The 12,846-nt window shown below is 35.1% G+C and overlaps 1 protein-coding gene across 1 annotated transcript in view; it reads right to left on the bottom strand.

The window, feature by feature from the left end:
- ACC (acetyl-CoA carboxylase) overlaps window positions 1-12,689 on the bottom strand; it is a 106,821-nt gene extending 94,132 nt beyond the window's left edge. Inside the window, exon 1 of the mRNA XM_068766012.1 lies at window positions 12,388-12,689. Coding sequence (XP_068622113.1) covers window positions 12,388-12,475 — 88 coding nt within the window. The 5' untranslated portion in view covers window positions 12,476-12,689. The remainder of the gene's footprint in view (window positions 1-12,387) is intronic.
- Window positions 12,690-12,846: the final 157 nt, after the last annotated feature.

Here is a 12,846-nt window from a genome sequence, read left to right as displayed (position 1 = left end):
CGTCGGTGCGTGAGACGACACCTAGCTAGTGAACGCGACCGAGGCCTGGATCCTTCTCCCAAGCACTCGTGTAAACTCTGTGTGCTGGTGCGCGGGCGCATTGGAATTTTTGTTATAAAAACAAAGATCCGTTAAACCAATAGCATGCTCCTACGACCCCACGCCACTTGAGACGTACCGTTACCCGCTAAGGGTTGAACAATTTTTTGCTGTATTGCGATTTATGAGACGTTTCTCGTGATTATATTTTTTTGGTTAAAATTTTAACTAAGATTTATGGGACGTTAACTTGCAACGTTACAGTGTCAGATTAGTCTCTTCTGAGTGATCACTTTAAATCAGTGATTCCCAAAGTGCTATGACAACCTGCAAGGGGTCTACATCAGCGAAAAAAAATTTTGGGGTCCATGAAATGAAAATAGGTGTCCACAGACTGGACATCATTAGGCGAGGAGATTTAAGATTGACCCTTACAAAATTGACGCCAAATGTTGATAATTTCTAATTAAAGCATCAGGTTCATCCTTCTCACTAAAAATATTGACTTATTGCTTATGTTATTTTATTTAATGTTACTTATATTTTACATAACAGATACAAAATTTTATTTTGAGTAGTTTTAATTTAAATTCAATTAATAAATGTATAAATTAACATGTGTTTTTACTTTAAGTTTTTAACACTAAACTTCACTACAGTTAGAAATTTACAGGAAATCAATGTCAGGTAAGTAGGGGGTCTACCCAACACGGAAAAACATGGCAAGGGGTCTACGACACAAAAAAGTTTGGGGAACTCTGATTTAAATGAAACTGTGTAGGTGATAATGTAAATAAATAAAATATTAAAGAGAGTATAATTATCGATAATATATCGATAAGTAATGGTTAAAAGGAATTTCAGTCACGTATTGAACTCCCTCTTAAAGATCTCAATGGGACGCCTTCGCAAAGGCATCCTCCGGTTGGTATTCCTTTATTAAAATAGATCGCATTTCTTTCTCCGACAATACATTTAATTACGTACCAAGATAAAACTGTCAATTGCATGATAACAAATTTTATTATATTTATTACTAATTGCGCCCCGCGACTTTGGTCGCGTGTGTTTAAACAAAAATTTTTTAGATAATTTTTTTTTTCATTATGTAAGCCAAACATGAATTTTAAAAAAATATAGATAAAGATAAAATTCATAGTATTTTTAGATAGATAGATAGTATGTAGGTATGTTTTTTTTTTCTCGAAGAGGTTTAAAAATACGTTTACGTATCATAGGGCCTGATGTTGGTGCCCCGTATGTCGGACTCAATCTAGGCGTCAATACCGACTAAAAACAATCCTCTTTCTTCGGTATCCCTGGTCCCCGCGCCATGGCCGCTAGGCATTACTTCGGTAGGTAGGTAGGTAGATAGGTAGGTAGATACGTAACAAATATATATATAAATAATATGTAATATATATATATATATATATATATATATATATATATATATATATATATATATATTACACTGCTTCACAAGGTATTATAATCATGTAGAAGAAGCAGGAATAAAGTCCGCTTTTAACATAAATTCCTATGTCACTCACAACTCAAAACGCCATTCTTTCGCTGCTTTCGTTTCAATTCAAATGCAGCATGAACTGTCGCGGCGATATATGAACTTCATTTCTCTGACAGTGACACCATCTGTCGAAAATTGGCCATACCAACTTAGAAACCTTTGTGAACTCATGCACAACAACTTTGCTATAGATGATCACATGATCAATAGCATAGTTTTCGATGCTATAAAGCAGGGATGAGCAACCCTCGAGGCAAGTAAATTTTAATTTATTTTTGTATTTTAAAAAAAAATGCTAGAATCAAGGCTTTAAAGATAATAAAAGTGTCTAATTAATTGTAAATCAGTTGACTACGAACATAAATTAAGTTTAGAACATGGTTTGAACCTTGAATATATACTTTTTTTTTTCACGGCCCACTGTTTTTTTAAACTGCGGCCTCCGACTAAAAAAGGTTGCTCACCCCTGCTATAAAGGACATACAGATAAACATTCATGTTTATGTATGTACATGTATCGTCAACAAAATTTAACTATGAATGCCTATGTCTTGCAGTAGACGTCTATTCGTTCTTACGATGACATTCTTAAAATACCCCGATGGTATAATTCAGTGATTCCCAAAGTAGTCTAAATCGACCCCTAGGGGTCTATGACAACCTGCAAGGGGTCTACGTCAGCGAAAAAAAATTTGGGGGTCCATGAAATGAAAATGGTAGTCCACGATAGTGGATCTCAACACAGTGGCGTAGCTAGGGGGTGGCGAGCGGGGCGGCCGCACCAGGCACCACAAGCAGGGGGGGCACCAAAGTTAAAATTTTTTTTTTTGTAATTTTTTTTTTGAATGATGAATAATAAAATGTTAAAAGAAAAATTAAAACCATAATTTAAAGTAAATAACATAAAAAGAATATCGAAACCAACAATGTCACATAATAGATTAAATAATCTTGCAGTTATGTCAATAGAACATGTGATTAATGACTTTGCAGGCCAAAAATCGAGGAGTGTTCGTTTTAAATTTTCACAATAAATTTTATCAAGATCTAATGTTATTTTATATATATTTATTATTATTTTGAACCAAAAAATATATATATATTAACTACATTCTGTTCTGAATTTTGAAATTATTTAAACTCATTGGGGGGGGGGGGGGCACCAAGCCCCAATCTGCCCCAGGCCCCAAATACCATAGCTACGCCACTGTCTCAACACATACACTGATAGTGCCTATTTCTTACATCATAGTATCTTATAATATCAAAACATTTGCATTATGCATAAAAGTATCTATGAAGTAAAAAAATTGTTTAATGTTACGTATATTTTACATTACAGATACAAAATTTAATGTTGAGTAGTTTTAATTTAAATTCAATTAATTAATTTATAAATTAACATGTGTTTTTACTTCAAGTTTTTAACACTAAACTTCACTACAGTTAGAAATTTACAGGAAATCAATATCACGTAAGTAGGGGGTCTACCCAACACGGAAAAAAATGGCAACGGGTCTACGACACAAAAAAGTTCGGGGAACTCAGGTATAACTTAACCTTATGTTTATTTATATAAGAGATTTCCGACTTTTACACAAACTAAGTACAATATCTCTGGAGATGCAAGACTTAGAGTAGTATTTCCAAACCTTTAATATGCCAGGCCCCTCCTTACTGTCTAAAATTCTTACGCCCACCTTATGTAACATATGTTTTTTTATATTAAAACGAAAGGATTTAACTCCTCTCAAGTTCACTTTCGAATTGCCCCCTTGTGGGAGTGGGCCCGACGGGGGGAAACACTGGTTTAGAGCCTTGAAATTTAGTTATAATATACCTTTCGCTGAAGTCAGAGACGAGTCAGCTAAGAGTCAGAAGGCTGAAGATTTCCACCCGCAAGGGGGTTGAGGGAGCGGGGGGGCGGGGGTATTAAGTTTGTGAAGCGGGTTGCCAGTAATTTTTAAATACATTAGATCAGGGGTGACCAACCTTTTTAATCAACGTTACGATTTTATGTTTTTTTTTTTGGGCTGCACATAATATAACACATATTTACACTTAAAACGTTATTTAAAATACATTAGAATTAAAAATATATATTTCGCGTGCATATTTTAATGCAAAATTTAGAATAGGCAGGAAAATAATAGTAGAACGAAGTGAAGTTCTAATTTATTTTTTGATAAAAACTGATTAAAATAAGTCAGAATTGAAGAGGTAACTACACGTATGTAGCTTTCTAATCATAAATCATTCAGTTTTAATCGCAATTAATTTTGTTTAATTATTTAATGGAATCAGGCGTTTACAGGTTACCTTGCGGAAGTCCATCCTAAGTAAAAAAAGGACCCTGCATGTGTAGAAGTGGCTAAATATTGGTCCTTTTTTACTTTAGTTTAATTGTTTCAATTTTGTATGTACTGTCATTTTATGATAATTAATTTTATAAATATATATAGCTGAGAGAAAATCGATAAAATAAATTAAATTTGGAAAATACTTGGCGGGCCGCAAGCTTAACGGGCCGCTGGTTTTTAATCCCTGCATGTATTGATAACTGATTAAAAATTTTCAGCCTTCATATCTTAACTGATAGGTTGTCAGTGTAAACAAAGGATTATAAGAAAATAATAACATTTTTTATCCTTATTTTTTATATAGGCTTTTAATTTTAACTTGACAGCCTTATATGACCATTGCAGAGTATAATTAACGTAATATTTACAAAAAAGGAATGTTTTTTTGTCACTCTTTTCAGCAGATAGACGCCCATTACAAGATATAGGCTTTCTTCAAAGACCACCAAAATAATAGGTCTTGCATCACCCGCATCCAGTCGCGACCTTAATTATATTACAATACTATATACTTTGTGCTTGGCGCTAATCGGTGTAACAATTTTCCTGAAGATGCCCCGTGGAGGGGTGAAACACGTGTTGAGTGATTTAACGGTGGTAGTTGTTTTTCGCATTGTTTACCGCACGCGCATTTATCAGCGGGCTGGCGGGCGGTGCACTTTATTGCACGACTACCACTGCATGTGCGGAAGTGGTTAAATATTGGTCCTTTTCTTACTTAGGATGGACTTCCGCAAAATAACGCCTGAATCCATTAAATGCCTGCTTGTGTTCAACGGCCATATTTTGCATGAGCGACGATCCTCGACTATTGCCACTTCAGATGAATAATTCTTCACAGAGAAACTCCGAGCATAGCATTCTCCTTTGCTTTCTTGTTAATAATAAGGAGAAATATAACAAAACACCTTTTTGCCGAGACATCTTCTCCTCATGAGAGTCAGAACCCTCATCAATGAGGGATACAACGGAAGCAATAATTGATATAAAATTTTGGGTGAGTCTAAATACTAAGCTTTGATACCCATATTGAGGGGGTTAAGGAAAAATATGTAATCCGCCATTTTGTATCGGCGGCCATCTTAGATTTATAATGTTATTGATTTTATTATATTGTATTGTCATCTAAATTAAATGTGTGTATCAAATTTCAGATCAACCTGACAGTGGGAAGGTGCTTAAATTTCAATTTCTAATTTTGACCCAAATAAATTCCGTACGGGTCGAACTAAATAAAACCGTTTAAAAATATATATATAGTTCAATGTATATATAGAAAATTATGGAAATTATTTCTAAAATATAGGGTTAGGAGATAAAAAATATCATTTTTAATTGAACAAACGAGACGTGTTGCCACGGTTTATAATTAATTATAGGTTATCTGTGGTTTATCGTATGTCAAAGCTCAAGTGACAGCGGCATTCGCGAGGCGCATGCAACACTGAAGGTTAAAAAGGACGCGATACGACTTAGGAAGTGAAATAGAGGACGTTTCAAATGTGAACTGTGCTATGGAAATGTCCGTGTAGACTTTGTACTGGATTTTACTGGCCAGTCTACAGGGGTGAACAAATACAGATAATTATAAATAAACATTTCTCTTAGTTACCAGTGGTAGCGCAACGGTGGAATATTTAGGGCATGGTTGCACAGACTTATTAAGACTAGGGGCCACTCGGGCAAATCATGAACTAACGGCGGGCCAGCCGCCAGAAGTATAGGTAATTAAATTTTTTTGGTTTTATTCTGAAATAGAATTCAATATTTTTCGAATGTACGAGAGTATTATTTTTGCTGTCGGCGGGCCACCAGTATTCGACCGACGGGCCGCGGTCTGTGCATACATGCATTAGGGGAACCGGAAAGTAATATCGTTTCTGTCTGTGTCGTCATATATCACAGAAAAACTGATTGATTTTTACCGCTACGGCATTGAGTTATATACTAGAGGGCAAAAGGTTGTTAATAACGAAGGTGAATATATTGTTGATGATAAATAAAAACTTGTTAAAAATGTAGTCGTGTGAATTTAACTTAAGTAAACGACGTTATTTTCCGGTCACCCTGATAGATAACCTCAGCTCACAGAAATGGTTCCAGAGGATGATCAGCAGCGTCCTCTGCGTATTATACCATACTGCGATCGCCAACCCGCCTACCAAGTCTGGCGATTATGGTATATCTCCCCATAGATATATTTGGCCTTGCAGTGCGCGTCTATGATCTGATATGACTTCTCTCTAAAGCTATATAAAATGGTAATAATGTTAGCCAAATACTAACAACTGACCAAGTCGAGGGTCGGTTCTCCCAGGAGCCTATGAGTAGAAGAGTGACTACCAAAGCCGAGACCGAGATCTCAACAAGAGGCTCTAAGAAGATGTAGGGTCTACAAAATTGATCTAAGAGCTTCATCACCGTCATGTCAGTCGATAGACCCCTATTGCAAGGAAAACTTCTCCCAAAAATCACCACCATGACCATTTTGCGATGCGTTCAGCGACATCCCATGATCTTTACCATGTCCTTGGTACTTCTAATGGAGGGCTTGTAACGTTACATGTTAACGACTCATATGCCTTAATTAACCCATAATAGCCTAGAATTTCAATTTTGATACCAATCTTTTAAACCGAATGTTCACATTACTACTAGTTTTTTTTAATAGGTTGGCTGTACGAATTTTACTGTTGTATAATATTCTTTCCAACGAAATTAAAAAAAATATATCTATTTTTCCCTTCATCTAGACCCTCAAGCAAACACAGTAATATTAAAAAAAATCACTTTCGTAAATCAGGCTATAAAGGGTTAAAATTTTAACAAAAAAAAACATATACGCGAGAAATGTCACATAAATTACAATACGGTCAAAAATATTTGAACACTTGTCGGGGCATTGTACATCTAAAGTGGCGTGGGGTCCTGGAAGCGTGCTATAAGTTCAGCGGATCTTTGTTTTTAAAACAAACATTCCAATGCGCCCGCGCACCAGCCATAGCAGTTTACCCATTGCCAGCGAGAAGGACCCTGGCTTCGGTCACGTTCACTAGCTTGGTGACGTCTCACGCTCCGACGAACTCTCTCTGTGTCGGTTGCGTTCACCAGCTATATGAGGTCTCATGCGCCAAAGCTAATACGAATTTACTTTATAAATTCTTGTCTCGGTTCTTCAACTTCATTCTCGAAGTATCTTTAATATAACGCCACAATCTTTATATCGCCTTTAACTCTAATGGGGTGCAAGTTTTATAATTAAAATAACCTTCGGTCGTTGAGGTTGGATCTATTCGTACCTCGCACCGGCACGAGCACATCCTGTCTGCTACCAGTGCTGCTCGTTTCGAACTGCTGCCGCCTGAACAGGCCTGAGAGATCGTGCTGCTGGTAACTACCACCATCAAGGGAGTACCAGGCTGCGGTGTAAAATCAGACCAGACTCACCACTACCCTTTTCAGTTTTAAATATTTTTTCTTTCGGTACAGGCTTACCTATGCTGCACCTCCTGGTTGTCTTTCGACAACTTTTAGGTCACTTTAGACATTGGATTTTTCGAGCTAATTATGTGATCTTGGTATATCTGATATAATTATGTCAAAAAGTATCAAAAAACAATATTTGTATATTTCGACCGATTCATTTTTGTTACAATTTTATGTTCCAGATTTTTAAAAAAAAAACTTAATTAAATAGCATATTTAATCTGTGTTGCGTTAGTAATGGCGGGAACCGCGCGCTGCGGTAACAATGAAGATTTAAAATAAGACCACCGTATGATCCTGGGGTCAAATATTCAGCATATATTTGCTGAAGTCAACGACGGCTTTATTGTATTTTTTTTTTAAATTAGGAAACAAAATTATTCTTTCAACAACGACATATAATTCTAACCGCGGTTTCGATGCAAAGAGTCCAACATACTCGACGAACTTTGGACATAAGGCATATGATTTACAAAAATTTTATCAAAACACTTATTTGTGACTGGAATTTTTATTTCAATAATTTTCGCATTATACATGTAGGTTTTTCTAAAACATAAATTCTGAACAATTTAGATAAAAAAAATTCATGCCTGCTTTTAAAGTTAATTATTTATACTTGAAAGCTATAATCTTTTAATGTGTTTTTCGTCAGCCGTAAGACACCCACAGCTGGGCAAAGGCCTCCCCCATAGATTTTAAATAAGAGCGGTGGTGTTTTAATGTGTTTTATCATCGTGATTTCAGCCGTAGGATGTCAAAAACTGGACTTAGGCCTCCCCCTACTTTTCCAATAAGACCAGTGATGTATTAAAACGTCATATTATCCCCAGGTTCACAGCTGGGCATAGACCTTGTCCATAGATTTGCAAAATGAACGGTGATGTTTTAATGTATTTCATCATCGTCATTTCAGCCGTAGGATGTCCAAAACCCCCCTACTTTCCCAATAAGACCGTTGGTGTATTAATGACTTTAATCATTATTATTGTCATTTCCGTCATAGCTTTCCTCTTTCTGAAGACATTAGCCAAGTAATGTCTTTATTTAAGACATACTTCTTGCAACCTTTCCCAAATCCCTTTCTCCAATATGAGAAAGACAGGAACAGGAATAGCGTAGTGAAGAAACAGATTACTCCATATCCAGGATCACGAGTCTCATCATAGAGGACAACGACTCGAGAAGGAAGGACACCATAAAAATATATTAAACAGCTAGATTAAATCATTTTTATTTTCGATTAGAATACGTAATATTTTAAAGTCAGGTACTTATAACATAACAAGTCTTCAATTTGCTTCTGGACTCGCTATCGCCCCCATGTTGCATGTTACTGAACCAGTTAGATATATAAATATGTGTATATATATATAAATATATATATATATATATATATATATAAATAAATATATATATATATATATACTTGTGTGTGTTAGAGAAGTAAGTACATAACATATATATTTGTAAATATATATGTTATGTACTTACTTCTCTAAATACTATACTAGTGGCCTAATAGACTAATATACCATATGGCAATGACAGATCATGCATGCACCGTCTACCGAAGCAATCTAAGAACTTGACGGCTTCCCCGATGCAATTGTAATAAGTAGCGGCCCGAGCCAAGGCTTTCCAGGGAGCCCTAGAGCCTTGCTACCTTAAAAGAGGTGTAACGGTAAGTGCCTTCACCGCTCTGCCCTATGACACCCACGGAACCTTCAAAACTGTGCACTTATTTGTTCATCTTCGATTGCGATACAAATAAAAGTCCCATGCTGAAACACTATTTATAAGTTATGCTAGAATCCGAATTCAAATCGGCGTTCGAATTTCAAATTTAATGCGCAATAATTTAAAAAGTATTTTATCTGTAGTGGCCAGCAACATGGAGTATTCTCACGTGAACTCCGTATGCATAGCATATAAGAAGCCGAACTAATATTGACATGATCAGGTAAGCTTTCCACCTCCGTCGCAATGTCATATGCAGGCTTTGTAATACGATGCCTTATTTTATTTTATAGTTCGCGGAACCTTTCGCTCCTTGAACTCTTCCGACGAAGAGTTAAAAGCTTAGAGTTCACAGTATTACTTTTTAAACGGTTTTATTTAGTTCGACCCGTACGGAATTTATTTGGATCAAAATTAGGAATTGAAATTTAAGCACCTTCCCGTTGTCAGATTGATCTGAAATTTGGTACACACATTTAATTTAGATGACAATACAATATAATAAAATCAATAACATTATAAATCTAAGATGGCCGCCGATACAAAATGGCGGATTACGTATTTTTCCTTAACCCCCACAATATGGGTATCAAATGAAAGGGCTGCACTAGTAAAACACGATGATTATGTCAAAATTTCAAATTCAAGATGGACGCCGTTCCAATATGGCGGACTGGGTACATATTTTTCCACAACCACCACAATATGGGTATCAAAAAACCGTTTAACTTAAAAGTTATTTAAATATATTTATTTCTAAATAATACAAGGTTCAATAAACCGATACTTCGGCAGAGTTTCAGTGTGCATCAAACCATATTTTAATTTTTTTTTTACATCAACATTGCATGAAAGCATGGTGAGGTAAAATCGTACGAAAAATTGTTTGATATTTGTCTAAATGAGTGTTTTATTTATGGCCGCCGCTATGGGGACCCCTAGTACCTTTATCTATTTTGGGACAAAGACTGTTTATATTTAATAATTTTTTTTTCATGTAACATTTTTATTTTCACGCTCTTCTATCGTAAAGTTATGAAATATAATAGGAGGACTATTATATTTCATTACTTAATTATCTTTTATATCTACAATTCTTCTTTCTTTCCCTTTCATATTCAATTTTCCTTTTATTCGATACCATTCTTTCTTCTCCTTATACCTTAACTATTACAATTTCTATATACGAGTATATCACATTTTTGATCTATTCTAGGTATACATTTTTATATGTATCATTTTATTTACTTGCCCATTTTACAATTTTTTAATTTTAGCATTTTAGCTCCTGTTTCTTTTTATCACGTTTTCCCTAATCGTTCTGCACATTTTTAGGAACGATGTTCTTGCTTCCTTGTCTTTGATTAGCGAGGCCATAGAGTCCTCGCTAACCTTACTGCCTAACCGGTATTCGGAGTCGACTCGAAGTCCTCCGAATACGGGACAGTGGGCTACCAGGCGGACCACGATCTGGTCCACGCCCGGTTCACAGAAGCACGAGGGGTCCTCCTTGAGCTTAAACCGGTGAAGGCACTCCGAGAACCCCTGAGTGTTTTATTTGACGACATCAAGTCAAAATATCTACGATCTACGGAATAAAACATTATATATAAAATAATACAGAATGAACACTTTTATTCGTCCTTTCTCTTTTAATAAGTGACAGTATAGATAATACCTTCTTATTATTATTTTTAGGCAATTGACACCCTCCCCCCCTGCAAGACCAAGGCATGCCCCAGTCCGGCGGTCTTGCAGTCTCAGTCTTGCGCTATCCGCATCTAGTAAACTTAACTATATCCTAACTATTCGGCTTCAACAGCTATCGATTAATCGATGTGTCACGCCCACTGCCATTTCAGACGAGCAATTCTTCGATACTGTGACCTTAACCTTAACCTGACCTTAGGTGAGCTTAACTCCTAGCATAACCCTCTCCATTGCTCTATAGGAGTTAATCAAAGGAAATATACCGAGAAAATTCGATATGTGGATTACAACCATCATCAACGAGCGTTAAGACTCTAGCAATAGTTGATACAAAATGTCGGGTAATTTAAAAAAAAAAATTATGGCTTATAATCTACCTAAAATCAATCTTATTATATAATCTTCACAAAATACTTCTAAAATCCACTAATTCAAACAACAGTTAGAAAGAGTCACCACAGATAATAAACCATAGCCATAGACATGTGATGATCCTAATTCGATTATACAGTTGGTAAGAAGTTTTGTTATCTACGCGATAAATAGCAAACTATGAGAGTCCAATTCGTTATATATCTTATCATTGCTTATCGCGTTATTTGGGACAAACTTTCTATCTGTATTTAACTGCAGTGTTTTTGGTAAAATATAAACAATCAATCAGGCTCCAGACCTGTCAACTCGTGCCCGGCGTTTGCGATGATAGAATCGGTGATTGTTCTACAGTTCCAACACATTCTTCATAATTAGCATAAAATTTGTGCATTTTTTCAATTTAAACCTCAATAAAACGTTCTAAAAACCGATTTGTTTTTATTTCCTTCTTAAAAGACCTAATAAAACAGCTGTCATTAAAAAAAACATGACATTGAAAAAATAAGTTATTATAGTTAATTAACATCTTTTAAAATTCATAACGCTATTTATTAATGTAGCGGGTTTTATAGCTTTATGATTTATGAATCTGTTATAAATAGCTTTATTAGATTAGCATATAACCCTAATCGTTATATCCTAAACCTAACGTTCCAGGTTTGGCTTCCAAATGTATTTGAACATATTTTATTAATACGTCATAGTTTGCATATAAGTAAAGGCATTCGATATAGATCATAACACGAATATATTATAATAAATCGACGGCTATAATAAAATTAATATAAATATTGCTTTTTATTCTACACAGTGTAATTAATTTTTATTATCAAGTCACGGCCCTAATGTTTTACGACGTAAGAGACAAATCAAAAATAAATTAACATGCAAAATAATACTATTATAAGTTACATTATAATGTATGTACTATTCAATGGAAATAAACTGTGACTATGAACTCGTGGAAGTCACACGATGTGTCCGGTAATTTTGTTATTTTAACAGGTTAAAACATTTTATAAATTTAAAAGTGAAACTAACGTATTATGCTAATAGAATATTAAAACATATGGTAAATATTATAACGGTTGATATTTGAGAATAGAATACGAAATAGAGACACGAAATAAATTTAAAATGATAGTTTACCTTTTAAAAAATCCTGTTGCGGTCGCCTTCGAAACAATGTTCTTATAATATATAAAACAGAACCGATGAATAATCCAAATATTAACATTAATTATATATAAAGTGTATCACATCACGACACTTCACTGATGTAAAAGAAATTATACAAAAATAAATATAAATACGTCTTCCCGCCAATGTACTTCGCAGCGACTGATTATTTAGCATCAGCTGTCAAAACTATTGAATTATAAATAACTATTAAATCGCATTCAGCGCTGAAGGAAAACAAACGTGAGCTTGTAAAGCTGTTCACAACGCATTCACGAGACGAATTTAAACAGTTTAATTTATTTTTCTTATGAAAATAACAACGAACACGAGGTACCGCACGCTCCATTCACGCAATTGTTAGTATCGCGCCACGGGCATCGAGCGAAACCTGTCCTCGACTTGTACTAGTGCGTCTAAACATAAAGG

This window comes from Battus philenor, unplaced genomic scaffold (genome assembly GCF_028537555.1).
Source record: "Battus philenor isolate CCGP_79_NKW_IND1 unplaced genomic scaffold, ilBatPhil1.0.hap1 SCAF_20, whole genome shotgun sequence".
NCBI classification, from domain to species: domain Eukaryota; kingdom Metazoa; phylum Arthropoda; class Insecta; order Lepidoptera; family Papilionidae; genus Battus; species Battus philenor.
This window is presented reverse-complemented; position numbering and strand designations above follow the sequence as displayed.